The 21,249-nt window shown below is 40.7% G+C and overlaps 1 protein-coding gene and 1 long non-coding RNA gene across 2 annotated transcripts in view; one reads left to right on the forward strand and one right to left on the reverse strand.

Moving 5' to 3' along the window:
* Window positions 1–19,704, reverse strand: part of LOC108530543 (uncharacterized) — a 23,822-nt gene extending 4,118 nt beyond the window's left edge. Inside the window, exons 1-3 of the long non-coding RNA XR_001885874.1 lie at window positions 19,663–19,704; window positions 18,714–18,847; window positions 3,774–3,818 (exon numbers count right to left, since the gene is read on the reverse strand). This is a non-coding gene — a long non-coding RNA (uncharacterized LOC108530543). The remainder of the gene's footprint in view (window positions 1–3,773; window positions 3,819–18,713; window positions 18,848–19,662) is intronic.
* Window positions 19,705–20,711: 1,007 nt separating this feature from the next.
* The window catches only part of ROCK1 (Rho associated coiled-coil containing protein kinase 1), a 153,387-nt gene continuing 152,849 nt past the window's right edge, over window positions 20,712–21,249 (forward strand). The window contains 1 exon segment of the mRNA XM_017873531.1: window positions 20,712–20,825. Within this exon segment, the coding sequence (XP_017729020.1) occupies window positions 20,733–20,825 (93 nt within the window). The 5' untranslated portion in view covers window positions 20,712–20,732.

Genomic DNA, 21,249 nt, shown 5'->3' on the forward strand with positions numbered 1-21,249 from the left:
CATCTCAAAAAAAAAAAAAAAAGAGTTTTAATTGCCTGGATCACTGCTACTAAGAAGTTCTGCACTTGAGGCCTGCCCTTGGGGCACAGCCACAGGAGAAAAGAGGGAAAAATGAAAAATCATTGTCATATGTGTTGCTTCTTCAAGTTTTGACTCCACATCACTATTTGCCTGTTTTATTTACTTTCAAGAGTTGTCAGATTTTTTTTTTTTTTAAATTTTGTCCTGAGTTTTTAGTTATAATCAGCAGGAGATATAGGTCATAGTGGATGTGCTCCATTTTGATCCGAATAGGAAGTCATATCCTGATATTCGATGTAAGAAAAAATTTTGGCAGGGCATGATGGTTCATACCTGTAATCCCAGCACTTTGGAAGGCTGGGGCATGCGGATTGCCTGAGCTCAGGAGTTCGAGACCAGCCTGGGCAATATGATGAAACCCTATCTCTACAGAGAAAAAAAAAAATCATTAGCCGGGTATGGTGGTGTCCGCCTATGGTTGCTTGGGAGGCTGAGGTGGGAGGATGGTTTGAGCCCAGGAGGTGGAGGTTGCAGTGAGTTGAGATTGCACCACTGCTCTCCAGCCTGGGTGACAAAGTCAGACCCTGTTTCAAAAAAGAAAAAGAAAAAAAAATTTATTTTTGAGGATATTTGTAAGGACGTATGAAATTCATATAATGGAAGGATGAAGTCTTGGAGATCACATAGGTCAGTGGAACTCCCTCAGTAGTTGCCTAGGGTAAGAAGGGGGTAAGAGTGCTAAGTATAGACAATATTCATCAAGTGTATTCTTAAAATAACTGACCGAAGTCAGAACTCAAGAATTCCGGTTATGTTGAGATCTTGATGTCTTTTCTCATACTCTTCTTTAGTGGGTAGCCTTGCACAAACACCCTCCAATGATGTCTAGGATCACTGTTTAGACATTTTGCTCCTCAAAGCTCTAGGCATTCCACGGAGCAGTTTCAGGGCCAAAACCAGTGGTGTGTGGGTGGACTTGTGTTATTAGCGCCTGCTTCAATTAGAGCAGCCCACTTTGATCTCTTTTTCATATTGGACTGCAAGATGTCATAACATGATTTACAGTGGTAAAAAAAATAACAAAAAAAATCATAGAAAATCACCAGTTTACAGTAAAGAGCCTGGGATTGGATTGATCAGCAGCAGCAGTATATGATGTTGCTTTCCAGTTCTCTGATGCTTGTAAAACAGCTGACACACTAGATAGGAAGTAGTGATGACTCTTCAGGGATTGCCTGGGACACTAGGGAAGGTTTAGAGCAGACAACATGTTTCTGTTCCCTTGCATTTAAAGCACTTGTCTGTATGCTGAAAAATGCAAAATTAGCTGTCATTGGCTTCTGTGCTTCACTCCCTTACTACCAGAGTAAACCAGTTCTGCTTGATGACCTAAAGCTATCAAACAAAGATGATACTAATTTTATCTTTTTGGAGAATATTTGCTTTTTATAAGAGACTCCTGAGAATGGTAAATTCTTTACAACACAAATAAATTGAATACTTGCATTTAAGGTATCAGGTTAGTGGGAGAAGAGACTCTTCCTTGATTACCTTATAACACACAGGTTATATAAAGTAACTTAAACAATCTTGGACCCATCTGTTAGGGCTAGGGTGGTGGCTGAGTATTAATTACACCTAATAGTTCTCCCAAGCTTCCAATAAATACTCATAAAGTAGTATCAAAAAATGAAAATGCACAACACACAACAACCTGTGAAACAAAAGATAAAAGTCAAACATAGAGGAGAATCCTAGAAGTATTTCTATTATTAAACTCTTAGTAGAGTCAAATTAAGAAACAGAAGTGCAGAGTCTTGCTGTGTTACCTAGGTTGGAGTGCAGTGGCATAATCATAGCTCACTGCAATCTTGACCTCCCAGGTTCAAGTGATCCTCCCATCTCAGCCTGCTGAGTAGCTGGGACCACAGGCATGTGCTAGTGCACCCAGCTAGTTTTTTTTGTTTTGTTTTGTTTGTTTTTTTTTTTTGTCTTTTTTGTAAACAAAGGGTTTTGCCACGTTGCCCAGGCTCGATCTCCTGGGCTTAAGCAATCCACCCACCTCGGCCTCCCAAAGTGTTGGGATTACAGGCATGATCCACCATGCCTGGCCTCATATAGCATCTTTTGAATTAGGAAAACACAGCTGGAAAATAGGTAAAAAGAATTCTCTTTTATATCTCCCCTCACTTCCCCTGAGTGCCCGTAATTTGGGAACACAGAGTTTCGTTAATGAGAAGACTAGGCAGCCATGGCTTTCACCGTGTGAAAACTGATTTCTGAATGGTCAGAGTGTCCCATCCCGTCATTAACAGCACCTTTTAGCCAATTCAGGTTCTATAATTCTCAGTGCATAATAGGCTAGGATAAAGAGAATGGAGATCTTGGGATACGAAGTCCTCTCAAATGGAGATCTTGGGATACTATCCACCTTGAATATGAATTTCAGGTGGGGTAAAGGTAGAGGAACCATAAAGGTGATACAATCTGGGGAAGAGTTACAGTTTTCATTCACCACTCAATGGCATTAAAGGATAAATACGCTTAAAATTCTACGCTTCTCTAGGTTAAACATCTTCCTAATATAGAATTAGGAAGAGACTATTTCATTCCAAAAAACGACACAAGATAAATGCTCATTAAGCAGTAAAAACTGGCTTTGCATGTCAAATCACGAGCTATTAGAGAAGCGTCCATCAGTACCTAAGTTGTTTTTTTTTTTTTGTTTTTTTGAGACAGAGTCTTGCTATGTCACCCAGGCTGCAGTGAAGTGGCACAATCTCAGCTCACTGCAACCTCCGCCTGCTGTGTTCAAGTGATTCTCACGCCTCAGCCTCTCGAGTAGCTGGGACTACAGGTGTGCACCACAACACCCAGCTAATTTTTTTTTTTTTTAATAGAGATGAGGTTTTGCCATTTGCCCAGGTTGGTCTCAAATTCCTGAGTTCAGGCAATCCACCTGCCTCAGCCTCCCAAAGTGCTAGGATTACCGGCATAGGCCACCGCACTTGGCCAGTACCTAAGTTAGATGTACTAAATAGCAAAACTCTGTACCTTATCTGTTTCCAAACTCTGGGCCTAGATATTTTCCCTCCAATTCAAAGACGAGAAAATAAGGAAAAAATAGTGGAGGCTAAGGAAAAAAGATCTATAGTATAAGACAGATCTCCTAATAACTCAGAAAAGTCTTCATCTAATACTGATTTTCTACAGGCAGAGGAAGAAATTTTAGAAAGATTGTTTATTTTAAAACAAAACCTGTATGTCGACTGACAGGTGAATGGGTACACAAAATGTACTATATACATATAATGGAATATTATTCAGCCTTTAAAAAGGAATGAAATTCTTTTATATGCTGTATTATAGGTGAAACATTAAGACACTATGCTAAGTGAAATAAGCCAGACAGAAAAGGACATATATTGTATGATTGCACTTATATGAGCCGCCTAAAATAGTTATATTCATAGATAGAAAGTAGAATAGTGGTTGTTAAGGGTTGCAGGGAGAGAAGAATTGAGGAGTTAACAGGAATAGAGCTTCACTTTGGAAATGTTCTGGAGATGAATGGTGATGATGGTTGTACAACAATGTAAATGTACTTAATGCCACTTAATTGTACACTGAAAAATGGTTAAAATGGTATATTTTATGTCAAGTACATTTTACCACAATAAAAAATGCAAAAAAAAAAAAAAAAAAAAAAAAAAAACTATGAAAAACCAAAGAAGTCACAAAAAAGTACATACCGTATTATTCCATTTCCATGAAGTTCAAAACCAGGTAGAATGAATCTATGGTGATAGAAATCAGAACATTGATTACTTTTGGTGGGTAAGGTTTGTGGGAAGGGAAAGTGAGGAAATATTTGGGAGTATTGAAAGTGTCCTATGTCTTGACTTGGGTACTGTTCACCCAGGTGTATACATATGTAAAAGTCCATTGAGTTGAACACTCAATATGTATGTTTTACTAAATATACATTATATTTATATATATTATATGTAAATGTATTATATATAGTATATAACAGATATTATATCTAATTATATATATTACATCTGCACCTATGAAATACAAACAGGCTATTAAAAAGAGAGAGCAGTCTAGGCCAGGTACAGTGGCTCATGCCTGTAATCCCAGCACTTTGGGAGGCTAAGGCTGGTGGATCACAAGGTCAGCAGATCGAGACCATCCTGGCAAACATGGTGAAACCCTGTCTCTACTAAAAATACAAAAATTAGCTGCGCGTGGTGGTGTGCGCCTGTAGTCCCAGCTACTCAGGAGGCTGAGGCAGGAAAAGTGCTTGAACCCAGGAGACGGAGGTTGCAGTGAGCCCAGATTGCACCACTGCACTCCAATCTGGGTGACACAGCGAGACTCTGTTCTCAAAAAAAACAAAGAAAAAAAAGAGAGAGAGAGAGCAGTCTAAAATGAGATGAAAACAGATTGAGATTAAAAACAAAAAACAAAAACAAACAAACAAAAAAACAGGCTAGAAAAGCCTTCAAGGAAATCAAAATTTTAAAAGGCAGTAATTATTTGAGAGGCTGTGGCAGGAGGATCACTTGAGGTCAGGAATTTGAGACCAGTCTGGGCAACATAGCAAGATCTTGTCTCTACAAAAATTAAAAAAAAAAAAAAAAACTTAGCCAGGGATGGTGGTGTGTGCCTGTAATCCCTGCTACTCCAGAGGTTGAGGTGGGAAGATTGTTAGAGCCCAGGAATTTGAGGCTGCAGTGAGCTATCATCACATCACTGCACTCCAATCTGGATGATAACATGAGACTCTGTCTCTAAAAAAAATTTTTTAAATAAAAATTAAAATGCAGTAACTCAATAACATCCATTTTGGGAACAGTTTATAGCAGAATTGCAGATCAAATCATGAAGTACAAGAGTTTACTAATAGGTAAAAATAATTTCTCAGTGCAGAAAATTAAATTCATGTTTCAGAAGACAAACTTGGAAGTCTTCCCAGAATGCAGAAGAAAAGAAAGAAAGAAAAATAAAAACAGATAAGGAGGACAGAGATAAGACCCTAAGTATTGATAACTGATGTTCCAAAAGAAGAAAATGAAATAAATGGAGCATTATCAATAAACTAATATATGAGAAAAACATTTTACTGAGGAGAAAAAAGAACCAAGTCAGAGTTCTCTCTTTCAGAAAACATTATAAGAGATCCACTTCTGGGATTATACCAGTGAAGTTTTTGAATTTCAGAAATACACAAAGAATCTTACAAGAGCTAAGTTGGAAAATGTTGCCTATAAAGTAGCAAAGCACAGATTACTTTTTAACTTTTCTCAGTGGCACTAAGTCTAAAAAAGAAAATGGAGCAAATGTAACGAATTTTTAGAAAACTGTATCTACCCATGTTGTCACTGATGTGAAGACAATAGGCATTCTTACCTATGCAAGATTTCACCTAAGTATTATTCATTTTAAAATTATTGAAAGTTTTACTTTAGGTTGCCCAAAATGAGTCAAAATTAAGATTCAAGAAAGCAGATTTCTAGGACTAGAAATAAACATGGGAATTAAACATACAGAAAGAAATATGAACATTAATCATAGTTTAGCTACAAATTTGAATTAATATTGTAAAACTTGGAAAAAAAGGTTATAGTGTTTTTAAAAAAGAAGAGAGAAAGATAAAGTTTGAGGCAGCAAATGTGCAAAGTTTCTCATCCAAATAGAAAGTTACAAAAGTTATAATTTTATTTTTAAATTTATGATCAGAGACATGTATGGTCAACACTGCTTATGTTTCAAGGTAATTATTAGCATGCTAACAAGAATGTTTTAATCCAAAATCCAAATCATTGCAGAAGCAAGAGGAAAATAAGGTCAATGTTACATAGCAAATTATAGAAAGCAAAAACAACAATTAAGAAGAAATTTTTTAAAAAAGAAAGAAGGGGAGGGCAGGAATAGTGACTCATGCCCTTAATCCCAGCACTTCGGGAGGCCAAGGTGGGAGGATCGCTTGAGCCTAGGAGTTCAAGACCAGCTTGGGCAACAAAGTGAGACTTCCCTGACCCAACCCTACCTACTCTATAAAAAAAAGGAAAAAAATTAGCCCAGTGTGGTGGCAAGTGCCTGTAATCCCAGCTACTCTTGAGGCTGAGGCAAGAGGATTGCTTGAGTGCAGAAGTTCCAGATTAGCCTGGGCAACAAAGTGAGAATCCATCTCTACAAAAAATAGAAAAAATTAGCTAAGTGGGGTGGCTGGACCCTGTAGTCCCAGCTACTCTTTGGGAGGATCACTTGAGCCCAGGAGTTTGAAGTTGCAGAGAGCTATCATCGTCCCACTGCATTCCAGCCTGGGCAACAGAGTGAAACCCTGTCTAACAAATATATGTATATATGGATATGATTGTGTACCTATGGGAAGAATAAAAGAAACTGAATACCCATTTCCTTTCGTGAAAGGAACTAAGTGGCTTATGGAGGCTTTATTTATTTTTATGGTTGCCTTCCATTTATGAAAGATGCTTTTCATCTTCCATCATGGTATAAAGTTTTAAGTCTAAAAAATTATACAATTAGTAGAGGAAGAATTATAATAATACTTTTCATTGTATACCCCATTGTATCTTTTAAATTTGTGTGATCATATACATATACTAATTGTTTGAATAAAGATAGTATAAAATTTTCAGAATATGGATTGGAACAAGAGACACTTCTTGATCTCTGTTAAATTCACTGTATGTGTATGATGTTGAAGTCGTTGTATTTGGTTTATATGTAGAGAAAAGTAGAACAAGTTGATTTTAAGGACATGGGGAAAATAATAAAGTAGACGTATTTGAAAAGATGAAAACCATTTAGGCTTGAAAAGATGAAGAACATGCTTGGTTCATTGGAGCTTCGCATGTCCTGGTTTTAGTCCCTCGTGGTGCCCAGCTATACTTTCTGCTGTTGCTTAAATTGGCTGAAGTTGGTTTCTGTTTCCTGCAACAACCACATCAAAATACCTAAAACCTTGGTGATACAGTTATAAATAGGAAAATCCTAAATAAACCATTCAAAAGTAGCAGTATATTGGGATGAATGTGTGTGTATTTATCTCTAGACCTACGAGGGTAACATAATATTACCCTTGTAACATAATATTATCCTTGTAACATAATATTGGAAACTTTCTTTCTTTTTTTCTTTTTTTCCTTTTGAGATGGAGTCTCAGTCTGTCGCCCAGGCTGGAGTGCAGTGGTGCAATCTTGGCTCACTGCAACCTCTGCCTCCCAGGTTCAAACAATTCTCCTACCTCAGCCTCCCAAGTAGCTGGGATTACAGGCACATACCACCACATACCACAAAAATTTTTGTATTTTTGGTAGAGACAGGGTTTCATCATGTTGGCCAGGCTGGTGTCAAACTCCTGGCCTCAGGGGATCGGTCGGCCTCGGCCCCCTAAAATGCTGGAATTACAGGTGTGAACCACTGTGCCTGGCCTGGAACTTTCTTTATATGATACATATGTCAATCATTAGCTATACAATAATGTCAACATATACCAAAAAAGCAACTGATAAAATATTAAACAAATTCCTAACAAAGCTTCAAAAGCAAATTGGATAGATAATTTTAGATGGGACTCAGCATAGTTTTAACTGCAGTGATAACATTATTCTATGTCAATTATCTCTGTAGTCTAATTACTGCCAGAAGAAAGTTCGAGTTTGGTGCACTAGCATATATTTTTAACACTTTCCTAACACTTCCTAATGTCCTTTTTTCCCCCCACTGAGCAGTTGGCATTAGGCTCAGTGCCTTTTTTTTTTTTTTTGAGACAGGGTCTTACTCTGTTGCTCAGGCTCAAGTGCAGTGGTGCAACCATGGCTCACTGCAGTCTTGACTTCCCAGGCTTAGGTGATCCTCCCACCTCAGCCTCCCAAGTAGCGGGGCTACAGATGCTTGCCACCACGCCTGGCTAATTTTTTATATTTTTTGTAGAGATGGGGTTTTGCCATGTTGCCCAGGCTGGTCTCAAACTCCTGGGTCTGCCCACCAGGGTCTCCCAAAGTGCTGCGATTACAGGCATGAGCCACGGCACTCAACCAAGCTCAGAGCCTTAAGCAAGGAACAGTAATAGAATGTTACAACATTGTTTTGTGTTATTTTATTTATTTTTATGGTTGCCTTCCATTTATAGAAAATGATTATGTTTTTCCATCTTCTATAATGGTGTAAAGCTTTCTTTTAGTGGAATTTAAATCTAAAAAAAATTACACAGTTGAAGAAAAACGTTAAGTAAATAAAATCATATGTTGTAGTAGATATGATGTTAGTATTTAACTGATGTCCATACATCAGTGAATAGACAGACACTGTCTTAACATGATAGCGAGTATTTATTTTAAATCAAAACTTAACATGTGCTTAAATATGAGTTGTTTCTGAGGAAAACTGACAAAAGACAAGGATATCTGTTGTCTGTCTCTACTGCTATAGTTAAAGAACTGAGACCTGAAATAGATGTGAGGTATGATTACTGGTAAGAAAGAAACCAAACCAAATGTCTAAACATATTTAGACATACATGATATTTTGTCAAATTTAAGATTTTCTTTTTCACATTGTAGACTCTCTGAAATTGAGATACATCTCAAAAATGATAGCTTGTTAGTGTCCTTTCCTTTGGTGGTATGTAAAATAATTATATATCTTATAATTGATATTGTTTTACATTAAAATATGGTAGTTATCAATAAATCTTTAAAAATTTCAAAATGGGAAAATTTTATAGACACAATAAGTTCAATAAAATGGCTGGGTAAGAGATGCTAAATATATCATAATCAATAATCATGAAATAATCAAAATAAAAGTCCTATTCAGAATGACAACAAAATTTTTAGAATATCCAGAAATAATCTCAGCAAAAAATCTGTGTGGCCCAAGTGACAACATCTATAACATTTTGTTAATATTTTTAAACATTTTTGGGCTGGGTGTGGTGGCTCATGCCTGTAATCCTAGCACTTTGGGAAACTGAGGCAGGCAGATCGCTTGAGCCCAGAAATTTGAGACCAGCCTGAGTAACATAACAAAAGTCTGTCTCTACAAAAGAATACAAAAATTAGCTGGGCATGGTGGCAGGCACACGTGGTCCTAGCTACTCAGGAGGCTGAAGTAGGAGGATCACTGGAGCCCAGGAAGTCAAAGCTGTGGTGAACAGTGATTGTACCACCGCACTACAGCCTGGGTGACAGAGTGAGACCCTGTCTGAAATAAATATAATTTTTTTGAATAAAAGTTACCAATTACTGATTGGGAAGATGGAATAGCATAAACATTTCTTTTCAAATTAAATTATAATTTAAAATATTTTCAGTTAAAATGGCAGTGGAATGGGGGTATAGTGAGGAAGAACTTGAAAAGTTATTCTAAAATCATATGTAAGAATAACAAGTTAAAATAACTTTTAAAGAAGAAGACTAGATTTTCTGGGCTATCCAAACACACCATGTGACTATAGTTATATTACTAAACTAGTAGAATAAATATATTTACAATGAAATAGAAGAGAGCAGGAATATAGTTACACATAATTCATCCTTGTTAATGAAAGTCTAATGAATCATTAAGACAAGCTTATTTAATAGATGGTGTTAATAGAATTGTTTAGCAATTTGAAAAAGTACAACAGATTCTCACCCTATTCAATACATCAAAATATATTCACTTATAATTAAAAACAAAATATGGAAAACCAAGCCATAGTGGGAGAGTAGGGGGACAAAAGTAAATAGAAATACAAATATATTAAGCCTATGGAAAGTGGAAGGACTTTGGAAAGTGGAAGGATTTTTTTTTTTTTCTTTTCTTTTCTTTTTTTTTTTTTGAGACGCAGTCTTGCTCTGTCGCCAGGCTGGAGTGCAGGGGCGGCAATATCGGCTCACTGCAAGCTCCGTCTCCCCGGTTCAAGCGATTCTCCTGCCTCAGCCTCCTGAGTAGCTGGGACTACAGGCATGTGCCACCGTGCCCGGTTAATTTTTTGTATTTTTAGTAGAGACGGGGTTCACCATGTCAGTCAGGCTGGTCTCAAACTCCCAACTTCAGGTGATCCGCCTGCCTCGGCCTCCCAAAGTGCCGGGATTACAGGCGTGAGCCTCTGCGCCCGGCCGGAAAGCGGAAGGACTTTCTAAACATAAAAATAGCAAAAGAACTGCTCGCTTGGGCACATATACTATAATTGAACGATACAGAGATTAGCATGGCTGCTGTGGAAGAATGACACAAATTAAATTGTTTAAAAAAGTAAACATTTTGGTTGTCAAAAATATACTCAGAATTTAAAAATAAATAAAACATTGGTAAAATGTGCAATTAATAAGAAAAGGTTAGTATTTTATTTATATTCATACAAATCAATAAGAAAATTCTAAGAGTCAATTGATGAATAAGCACAGAATGTAAATTAACAAAAAAAAAAAAACCAAAAACGACTAATTGGCAAACATATGAAACACATATCCAATCTCATAATAATCAATGATATGCAAATCAATACAACAATGAGTTCAGATGTAAATACCCAGTGCTGAGGAAAAAATAATAAAAAGATGCACAAGCTGGGCGCGGTGGCTCACATCTGTAATCCCAGCACTTTGGGATGCTGAGGCAGGCGGATTACCTGAGCTCAGTAGTTCGAGGCTAGCCTGGCCAACGTGGTGAAACCCCGTCTCTACTAAAAATACAAAAAATTAGCCAGGCGTGGTGGTGCGCCTGTAGTCCCAGCGACTCAGGAGGCGGAGGCACGAGAATCACTTGAACCTGGGAAGTGGAGGTTGCAGTGAGCAGAGATCAGCCACTGCACTCCAGCCTGGGCAACAGAGTGAGACTCCGTCTCAAAAAAATAAATAAATAAAAATAAATAATAAAAATAAATAAATAAGAAGGCATGCAACTATTAATAGTGGGAGTGTAAACTTGTATTACCAAATTAAACAAACAAAAAAACACTCCCTTTCTTTTGGCCAGAACCGCCATTTTCCAGTAATTCGCCAAAATGACGAACACAAAGGGAAAGAGGAGGAGCACCCAACATATGTTCTCTAAGGCCTTTTAGAAAACATAGAGGCCGGGCGCGGTGGCTCAAGCCTGTTAATCCCAGCACTTTGGGAGGCCGAGACGACGTGGATCATGAGTCAGGAGATCGAGACCATCCTGGGTAACACGTGAAACCCCGTCTCTACCTAAAAAATACAAAAAACTAGCCGGGCTGAGTTGTGGCGCCTGTAGTCCCAGCACTCGGTGAGGCTGAGGGCAGGAGAATGGTCGTGAACCCGGTGGGAGGCGGAGCTTGCAGTGAGCTGAATCCGGGCTCACTGCACTCCAGCCTGGGTGTAAGGAGCAAGACTCCGCCCAAAAAAAAAAAAAAAAAAAAAAAAAAAAAAAAAAGAGAGAAAGAAAACATAGAGTTGTTCCTTTGGCCACGTATATACGAATCTGTAAGAAAGGTGATAGTGTAGACATCAAGGGAATGGGTACTGTCCAAAAAGGAATGCCCCACAGGTGTTACCTTGGCAAAACTGGAAGAGTCTACAATGTTTCCCAGCATGCTGTTGGCATTGTGTTAACAAACAAGTTAAGGGCAAGATTCTTGCGGAGAGAATTAATGTGCGTATTGAGCACATTAAGCACTCCAAGAGCCGAGATAGCTTCCTGAAACGCTTGAAGGAAAATGGTCAGATAAAGAAAGAAGCCAAAGAGAAAGGTAGGCGGGTTCCGTGGAAGCGCCAGCCGCCTCCACCCAGAGAAGCACACTGTATGAGAACCAATGGGAAGCAGCCTGAGCTGCTGGAACCTATTCCCTATGAATTCATGGTATAATAGGTGTTCAAAAAAATAAAAGACCTCTGGACTGTAAAAATGTTTCTCTTCGTTGAGTAGAAGTGTGGTGTCCTCTCCCCAAAAGAAATATTTAAAGCAAATTTTAATTGTGCCCTAATTCATTATGTAGTGTCTTCACTATTCAAATTTAATGTATTTCTTGCTGAAATATGTGGGGTAGCTTATTGTGCAACAAATTACTCAATTGCTTAGAAAATGGCTAGGTATTATGTATGAAATATTTGTACTAGTTTGAAGATAGTCCCTCTAAATCATCAAGGAAGAAATAAAATTATTTACAAAAAAAAAAACCACCCAATTTTATGTACAAAGATGTTTACAGTAGCATTATTTATAGATGAACAGAGTAATGGTTAAGCAGACTATGGTAAATTTCTAGAATGGTGTATTATGCAGGCTTGAAAAGTTACAATTAGAGTATATATAAGACTGTACGCTGTAAAAAAGTATACAGTAATTACACAAATAGCATATAAAATGAACAAACAATTGCAGAGGGAGAAAAAAGATGAAAAGGGAAACTACAAAAACATCAACAGTGATGGTAATTGGGTGGTGGGAATATGGATGATTTTTGTTCTCTGCTTACTTTTCCATATTTTCCAAAATTTTAAAATAAGCATGAACTATTTTACAATGAAAAGAAAACATGAGTATTGCTTTTAAAGTCCTAGCCTATGCCCTAGGGAATGTATGAAGCAGCAAAGACAAGAACACATAAACAAAAACAAATGTATAAATTCAACTAGCAGAGTATTTACACTGCAAATAAAAAGGGGTAAAGTGTATGAGTTATCATGGCTATTAAGAAAGAACAGAGACTGTAAGGGTAACATTTATATAAATATGGGTGGGCATAAGGAATCAGTGTCTCTCTTCCAGTTAGAGAGATTTTTAGGGAGGAGGTTACATTTTAGGAGGTATTTGAATGATAGAAGGGAGGGGAAAACAGTGAAATGTCAGAAACATTTTTCTGTTTCCAAGTGTTTGGTATGGAAGTCCGAAAGTTGGGACTGAGATGAGTGATAAAAGTTATACAAATAAAAAAGAGAAGTAGATACTGAGTGACGAGCCCGTCACTGCCAAAAAAAGGCAATTCACCAGTTTAGGAACCTTAAAGAGGAAGATGTAAGAACCCAAAAAGCGATAGGACAGAAAGTACACTTGGTCTTGGAACTCAGTGGAGTGGTGCTGGGTGGGAGGGGGAAATTTGGATAGGAAGCTGTTACAAAAAAAATGAGAAAGAGTATGTAACCAGCTATGTGTATCTCCTTGATCTGGGCTTCCTTCTCTTATTATGGCCATATACCAACTATCTCAGAAATTCCACAAACATAACAGCCCCCACTCTTAGAATAAATTGTAATATCAGCCATTTGCATGCTCAGGATTGTGAGTATAACAGTAGGGTTCCAAAATGGCAATGGCATAAAGCAGGGAAGTAATTGTTTCACAAAAATCCATTTTCCTCTATTTCTTCATTCTGTTTCTAGGGTCAGTGCAAGTATTTTTGCAGTTGAATGGAATAGCAGCTTCTAAGAAATAAAAAACAGATGTTAGAGGAAGGCATTCCAGGGTGAGTCAGGAGAAGCCTTAAGGGTACTCTGTGCTCACAGCTTGCCCTACACTTTTCCTTGCTGTAATCTTGATAGATACCGGCATCCCCAACTCTGTATAGGCAGCCTCAAGGCCATAGTAGATCTAAAAATGTCAAAATACATTTACTCCCATGCCTGAATGTCCCATGGAAAGAAAAGCTTGACTGATCTCAAAAGGAGTACTCTTAGGTAAAGGAACATACTCTCTTGATTTGCTTTTCAAATCTAGGAAAATATATACAGATAAACTACTTATGGGCAAATATTAATCATATAAAACCAACCTGTTAAAACGAAATGAACTTAATTTTTTTCAACTTTCTGTTTACTAAGGTTGTTCAGTATCAAGTGAAGTTACTCCATATGAAAAAAAAAGGTAGTGCCCTTTGGAAAGTTATATTAAACATAATAAGTATCATAGTTTCTTGGAAATGTTAGCTAGAGTTTCTATAGAAACTTAGCCACATCACATTGTTAACACGTGTGTGGTATGCATTTTTGAAATAACATGCAATTTATAGCACTGAATTAAAATTGATGTGTGATTGTACCTGCATTTTTGGTATGTTTTTGAAATAGAATAAACATGATTACCTTCTAAATTGAGGAAATAGAAAAACATAGGTAGAATGTATTTATACAAGAATATGATAATTTTGTAATAACTTAAAACACCTGAAATCATTCTTTAATTTGTTTTAAAAGCTTTTACATTTCTTTTGGACAGTTTCCACTGAAGTGAAGATTAACATGAGTTAGTCTGTCATTCCTTTACCAAGGGTCTACTGTGGGCAGCTTCCTTTTATAGTGGGTAATATAAAGAAGTATAAAAGGCATTCCCAACATATATCTCTCTATATATTTACTTATGATTAATTCTTTTCTGAAATTCAACTGTTTTGTCTTGTATTGCTGTAAAACTATGCCAAAACCGGCCGGGCACGGTGGCTCACGCCTGTAATCCCAGCACTTTGGGAGGCCGAGACGGGCGGATCACGAGGTCAGGAGATCAAGACCATCCAGGCTAACACGGTGAAACCCCGCCTCTACTAAAATACAAAATTAGCCGGGCGTGGTGGCGGGTGCCTGTAGTCCCAGCTACGTGGGAGGCTGAGGCAGGAGAATGGCGTGAACCCGGGAGACGGAGCTTGCAGTGAGTGGAGATCGCGCCACTGCACTCCAGTCTGCGCGACAGGGAGAGACTCCGTCTCAAAAACAAATAAACAAACAAACAAAAAAACACTATGCCAAAACCTACTGTCTCAAAGTACCAACCATTTTATTATTTGCCCATGATTCCGCAGTACGGGCAGAGGGCTTGGAGGGATCAGCTTGTTTCTTATTCTATGTGCCACCAAAGCTTGGGGGCTGCTGGAATGGGCCATAGTCTGGGGTCTCTGATCTCAAGGTCTGTAGGATTCCTTGGTTGTTTTTCATGTAATCTGTTCATGTGGTTACTTAGCTTGGGTTTCCTCACACCACGGTGATCTCAGTTTAGTCTGACTTCCCAGAGCATAAAACTGTTAGCTGCCAGGCACCCTCAGAGCTCAGGCCTCCTGCTGGCACAGTGCTACTTTTGCTGCACTGTATTGGTTAAAGCAGGTCACAAGACCCCAGCCCAGATTCAATGTGGGAAGGAATGCCACAAGGGTGTCAATATTGGAGACATAGTTCAGTGGGGGCCATCTTTGGAGGCTAGCTAACACATCAATGTTTATTAGAGAAATTCACGAACAAAATACCAAGCCTATTTCCTACCAAATGACCAAAAGCAAAGGAATGCTCAGCTTAATTGTCTTTTACTATACAGAAGTCTACACCCAAATCTTTCTGATGTTTCCATGGTCTCTCCCAAATATGCCTCATTCAAATTCTTTCAGCACTGCAGTCTCTTCCTTAGGTTCTAGTATGACTCTCATATACACTAAATGTTTCCAGATGCCCGAATTCCAAAATTCAGAAAAATTAAGACATAACTAGTTTAGTCTATATATTTACAGAGAGTTCTCAACTTTGTAAATTTTTTTTTATAATTATTTTTTTCTTTTTTAGAGACAGGGTCTTGCTATGTCACCCAGGCTGGAGTGCAGTGGCGCTTGGTCCTAGCTCACTGCAGCCTTGAACTTCTGGGCTGAAGCGATCCTCCTGCCTCAGCCTCCCAAGTAGCTGGGACTATAGACACGTACCGCCATGCCTGGTTAATTTTTAGATTTTTTTTGTAGACATGGGGATTTCGCCATGCTGCCCAGTCTGGTTTGCAACTCCTGAGCTCAAGCGATCCTCCTGCCTTGGCTTCCCAAAGAGCTAGGGTTACAGGCATGAGCCACCACGCTTGGCCAACTTCGTAATTTTTTAATTGCCAATTAAGAACATTAAAAAATGTACCATCTACTATTACTCTTGCTTCTTAAAGGAAAGTATGTTTAATTTTTTAAAAAGTAACAGAATTTCATACTAAAGGACAGCCTTCAGTGTGAAACTGGTTACTTTATGAAAACTTACTACATATCTTTATTGTTCTTATTTTGCTGCAAGTCATGAAAATCCCACCAAGGACTGCCACTGGTTCCTGGATCCAGTGTTTGGGAATCCCTAGTCCATTCAGTGTTACCGAACATTTTCAAGGCCTTTAAAAACATTTTTTTTTTTAATTTTTTGAGACAGAGTCTGGTTCCATTGCCCAGGCTGAAGTGCAGCGACATGATCTCAGCTCACTACAACCTCTGCCTTTCAGGCTCAAGCAATTCTCCCACCTCAGTCCCCTGGGTAGCTGGGACTACAGATGCCACCATGCCTGGTTAATTTTTGTATTCTTTTGTAGAGATAGGGTTTCACCATGTTGCCCAGGCTGGTCTCCAATTCTTGAGCTCAAGTAATCTGCCTGCCTTGGCCTCCAAAAGTGCTGGTATTACAGGTGTGAGCCACCGCACCCACCCTTCAAGACCCTTTTCATTCAACCTGCTAAAATCATTTCACATCTTTACCTAGGGACCGTAATCAGATTGATGATATTGCAAATTCTGTAACTCCCTCATTTACATGGAATCATTTAAATCTGTGCTAATGTAAATAATCCAATTGTTAAATACTTGTCACTGTATTAGGACTGGATAGTGTAAACATAGCCAGTAGCTATGAATGGGGGGTTCTGTAGTTAGATTGTCTCTATTCCAATCAGGGTCTGAGCAAGTATTAACAACATATCTCTCTGCACTTCAGTTTCCCCATCTGTGGCATAGTTTTAAATTGATCATGTATAAAGTGTGTGGAGTAGTACCTAGCACATGGTGAGCACTCAGTATGTTTGTTATATTATTATATTTATACGTGGCATCAGTATTTTGTACTTACATGTAGGATTTTAACATACTCTACTTTTTTTTTTTTTGAGATGGAGTCTCGCTCTATCGCCCAGGCTGGAGTGCAGTGGTGCCATCTCTGGTCACTGCAAGTTCTGCCTCCTGGGTTCACGCCATTCTCCTGCCTCAGCCTCCCGAGTAGCTGGGACTACAGGGGCCCGCCACCACGCCCAGCTAATTTCTTGTATTTTTAGTAGAGACGGGGTTTCACCATGTTAGACAGATGGTCTTGATCTCCTGACTTCGCGATACACCCACCTCAGGCTCCCAAAGTGCTGGGACTACAGGTGTGAGCCACCGCGCCCGGCCCATACTTTACATTTTAAGGGTGATCTCAAATATCCACAATACTTTGGAAAAGATTAGTCACAATTAGACGATAGAATTTTAAGGTTGGAAGGGAACTTTATTTTGTTTTTATTTATTTATTTTTCTGAGACAGAGTCTCGCTCTGTCACCCAGGCTGGAGTGCAGTGGCGCCATCTCGGCTCACTGCAACCTCCGCCTCCCGGGTTCAATCAATTCTCCTGCCTCAGCCTCCAGAGAAGCTGGAATCTTCAGCCTCCAGAGAAGCTGGAATTAACAGGTGCCTGCCACCACACCTGGCTAATGGAAGGGAATTTTTAATATCATATGATTCCACCCTATTATAGGTGAGGATCTCTTTATTAAAAAAAGTTGACCAGGTGCAGTGGCTCACGCCTGTAGTCCCAGCACTTTGGGAGGTCGAGGAGGGTGGATCACCAGGTCAGGAGTTCGAGACCAGCCTGACCAACATGGTGAAACCCTGTTTCTACTGAAAATACAAAAACAGGCCAGGGGTAGTGGCTCATGCCTGTAATCCCAGCACTTCCGGAGGGCAAGGTGGGTGGATCACCTGAGATCGGGAGTTCGAGACCAGCCTGACCAACACGGATAAATCCCATTTCTACCAAAAATACAAAATTAGCAGGGGGTGGTGGCGCATGCCTGTAATCCCAGCTATGCGGGAGGCAGGAGAATAGCTTGAACCTGGGAGGTGGAGCTTGCGGTGAGCCGAGATCGTGACATTGCACACCAGCCTGAGCAACAAGAGTGAAACTCCATCTCGGTACAAAACAAAACACCAAAAATTAGCTGGGTGTGGTGGCACGCGCCTGTAATCCCAGCTACTCCGGAGGCTGAGGCAGGAGAATTGCTTGAACCCGGAGGCGGAGGTTGCAGTGAGCCGAGATGGCGCCACTGCACTCCTGCCTGGGCGACAAGAGCAAAACTCCGCCTCGGAGAAAAAAAAAAAAAAAGTTAATTCAGAGTCCATCTATCTTATGGCAGAAGATAACTAGTGATGTGTTACAATCATGAGAAGAGCCTTGTAGGTAAGTAAGCTATATGGACTCCACATATATTTCTAGTAGTTCTGCCAGGTTGGTTATCACTTCCACTTATATTTATCAGTGTCATTCATGTATTGTCTTAACTACCTGTATTTTTTTGTATGTGTCTAAATAGAAAGCAACATAATGTTCACCGTTCTCTGAGAACAAAATTCCTAATACCTAAAAATGGTAATAATAATTAAAAAAAGACAAGCAGGGTTTTAGGAAATTTATTTTAGGGCAACTGCTAGATTTATTTTAAGCCCTACGCTTAAAAATAAATCTAATTCACATGACCTAAAATGCTGGAGCCAAGAAAAGTCACTGCAAAGGCATTTAATGAAATACCTGGTTTGTCTAGTTGTCTTTGCTATGATTTTTGTATAAACCAAGAACGTCCTATCTTGATATATACAGTGGATTTTATATCTAAATATTTCTTGTATTTAATAAAAATATAAATAGACTTTTTTTCAAACAATATAAGATTATCCTAACTTCTGACTCACATCGTAAGGTTGGTGGACTGTTCAGATGCTGTACGATGCTTTTTATCCCGATGCTTTTTGGTTCATCTGTAGCATTTTCCATCATGGGGTAAAAGATCCACATTTTCTATTTCTAGTGATCCTTCATTTGATTTCTGAGCAAAAATAAAGTTTGATTAGAAATACATTAAGGTAGATTTCCTGCTGAAACCAGTGAAGAACATAACTTTATCAGCGGGGGTGAGTGACAAATCTTTCACCTTTCCTCACACCACAGTCAGTGAAGCAACGAACTAGGAGAAATGCCTATTATTCTCATGCCCTACGTCAGTTCTGATAAAAATCACACTTACGTTTCACTGAATGTTTTGACATTGAAACGACAGCATTACACGTCCAGGAGAGAACTACAGTGGGGGTGTTAATGAAGTAAGATAACTAATATGAATGACTTAAAAATATTGATTTTTTTCCACGGGATTATTTTCCTTTAAAAAAATTAAATTGAGCTTAACTTCTATTGACTGTATCTTCCGGAGTCAATATTTTATGGCTCCCCTGACACACACGCCTGGCGTGGGAGGGTTGAGCGCTTCGAAACTTTCCCAGTGATTCGTAAATGGGTTCAAGGCTAGGGCTCCGGAGGGCTATCCATGGAGTACCACCGAAAACCAAACGCCACCGAAAACCAAACGCCACTAAATGCTGGTACCTGCCCACGAAAAGGCTTCCTGCCTAAAGAAGAACGTATCACCCCATCCTAACAGTAACAAGGAGAACAAGCACTCTCTCGTCGTCAGAAGTCTCTGGACTGGCTATAACCCAGAGGAAACAGAGCTGGGGCATCTGCCGGGACAGCGACCAGAAGCAGCCAGAGCTCCGCCTCTGTCCGGACCTCCAAGGCGGCTCCAGAGCCCTGCAAGGCTCCTCAGAGCCGGCCAAGGCTAGGACCCTACCGGCAGCTGCTTACCCCACGTCGGCTCCTCCCAGCGGTCCGCCTCCCCCCCCCCCCTGCCCGCAAGGCCCCCCCCCCCCCACCGCCCCGCCCCGCCCCGCCCCGCGGAGGCGACAGCGTGCGCGCGCGCGCGCGCGGGGTCCCGGCTAGTTCCCCTTCCGAGCGTCCGCGCCCCGCATGCGCAGTCTGCGCCGGCGGTCTCCGTTTGTTTGAACAGGAAGGCGGACATATTAGTCCCTCTCGGCCCCCCTCGCCCCACCCCCCAGGCATTCGCCGCCGCGACTCGCCCTTTCCCCGGCTGGGACCGCAGCCCCTCCCAGGAGCTCCCCCATCAGCAGCCGCCGGGACCCAACTATCGTCTTCCTCTTCGCCCGCTCTCCAGCCTTTCCTCTGCTAAGTCTCCATCGGGCATCGACCTCGCCCTGCCCCACCGGACACCGTAGCAGCAGCCCCAGCAGCGACGGGACAAAATGGGAGAGTGAGGCTGTCCCGCGGGGAGCAGCTCGTGGCCGAGACTGATCGGTGCGTCGGGCCGGGCCAAGTAGAGCCGGGGACGCGGGGCTAGACCGTCTACAGCGCCTCTGAGCGGAGCGGGCCCGGCCCGTGGCCCGAGCCGCGGCCGCAGCTGGCACAGCTCCTCACCCGCCCTTCGCTTTCGCCTTTCCTCTTCTCCCTCCCTTGTTGCCCGGAGGGAGTCTCCACCCTGCTTCTCTTTCTCTCCCCGCTCCTGCCCATCTCGGGACGGGGACCCCTCCATGGCGACGGCGGCCGGGGCCCGCTAGGCTGAAGCACCTCGCCGGAGCGACGAGGCTGGTGGCGACGGCGCTGTCGGCTGTCGTGGGGGCTGCCGGGTGGGATGCGACTTTGGGCGTCCGAGCGGCTGTGGGTCGCTGTTGCCCCCGGCCCGGGGTCTGGAGAGCGGAGGTCCCCTCAGTGAGGGGAAGAAGGGGGAACCGGGCGCACCTGGTGACCCTGAGGTTCCGGCTCCTCCGCCCCGCGGCTGCGAACCCACCGCGGAGGAAGTTGGTTGAAATTGCTTTCCGCTGCTGGTGCTGGTACGAGGGCATTGTCACAGCAGCAGCAACATGTCGACTGGGGACAGTTTTGAGACTCGATTTGAAAAAATCGACAACCTGCTGCGGGATCCCAAATCGGAAGTGAATTCGGATTGTTTGCTGGTGAGTAGCGCTGTTCTCTTTTGCTTGTCTGGGGTTTTGCATGTCTTTCCTTCCTCTTGCATTACTCTGGTTCGCTGCAAAAGAAAGTCTCAGGTGTGCATAATCGTCTTGGAAAACGCTAGATTTCTGTTTCCTGAAGAATCTTGGAGTACCATTAAAATCTCATGGCGTGGTCCTATTTGCCATTTGACTGGCTCTGTACTACTCTCTGAACTTTTAATTCTGACTCAGTTCATGAGTACCCGAAAGATGCTTACAAACTGCTATTGCAGGCATCCTATAAAAAGTTATTACGTCAGAGTTACTGCAACGTATGTAGTTTGTTGAATGGCAATCGTAGTAATATTAATCTTTTTGATCAGTTTGACAGTTAAATTGAAAAGACAACTTTGTTTTTTTTTTTTTTTTTTTTTTTTTTTTTTTT

Source organism: Rhinopithecus bieti, unplaced genomic scaffold (genome assembly GCF_001698545.2).
Source record: "Rhinopithecus bieti isolate Rb0 unplaced genomic scaffold, ASM169854v2 scaffold_6946, whole genome shotgun sequence".
Taxonomy (NCBI): Eukaryota; Metazoa; Chordata; class Mammalia; order Primates; family Cercopithecidae; genus Rhinopithecus; species Rhinopithecus bieti.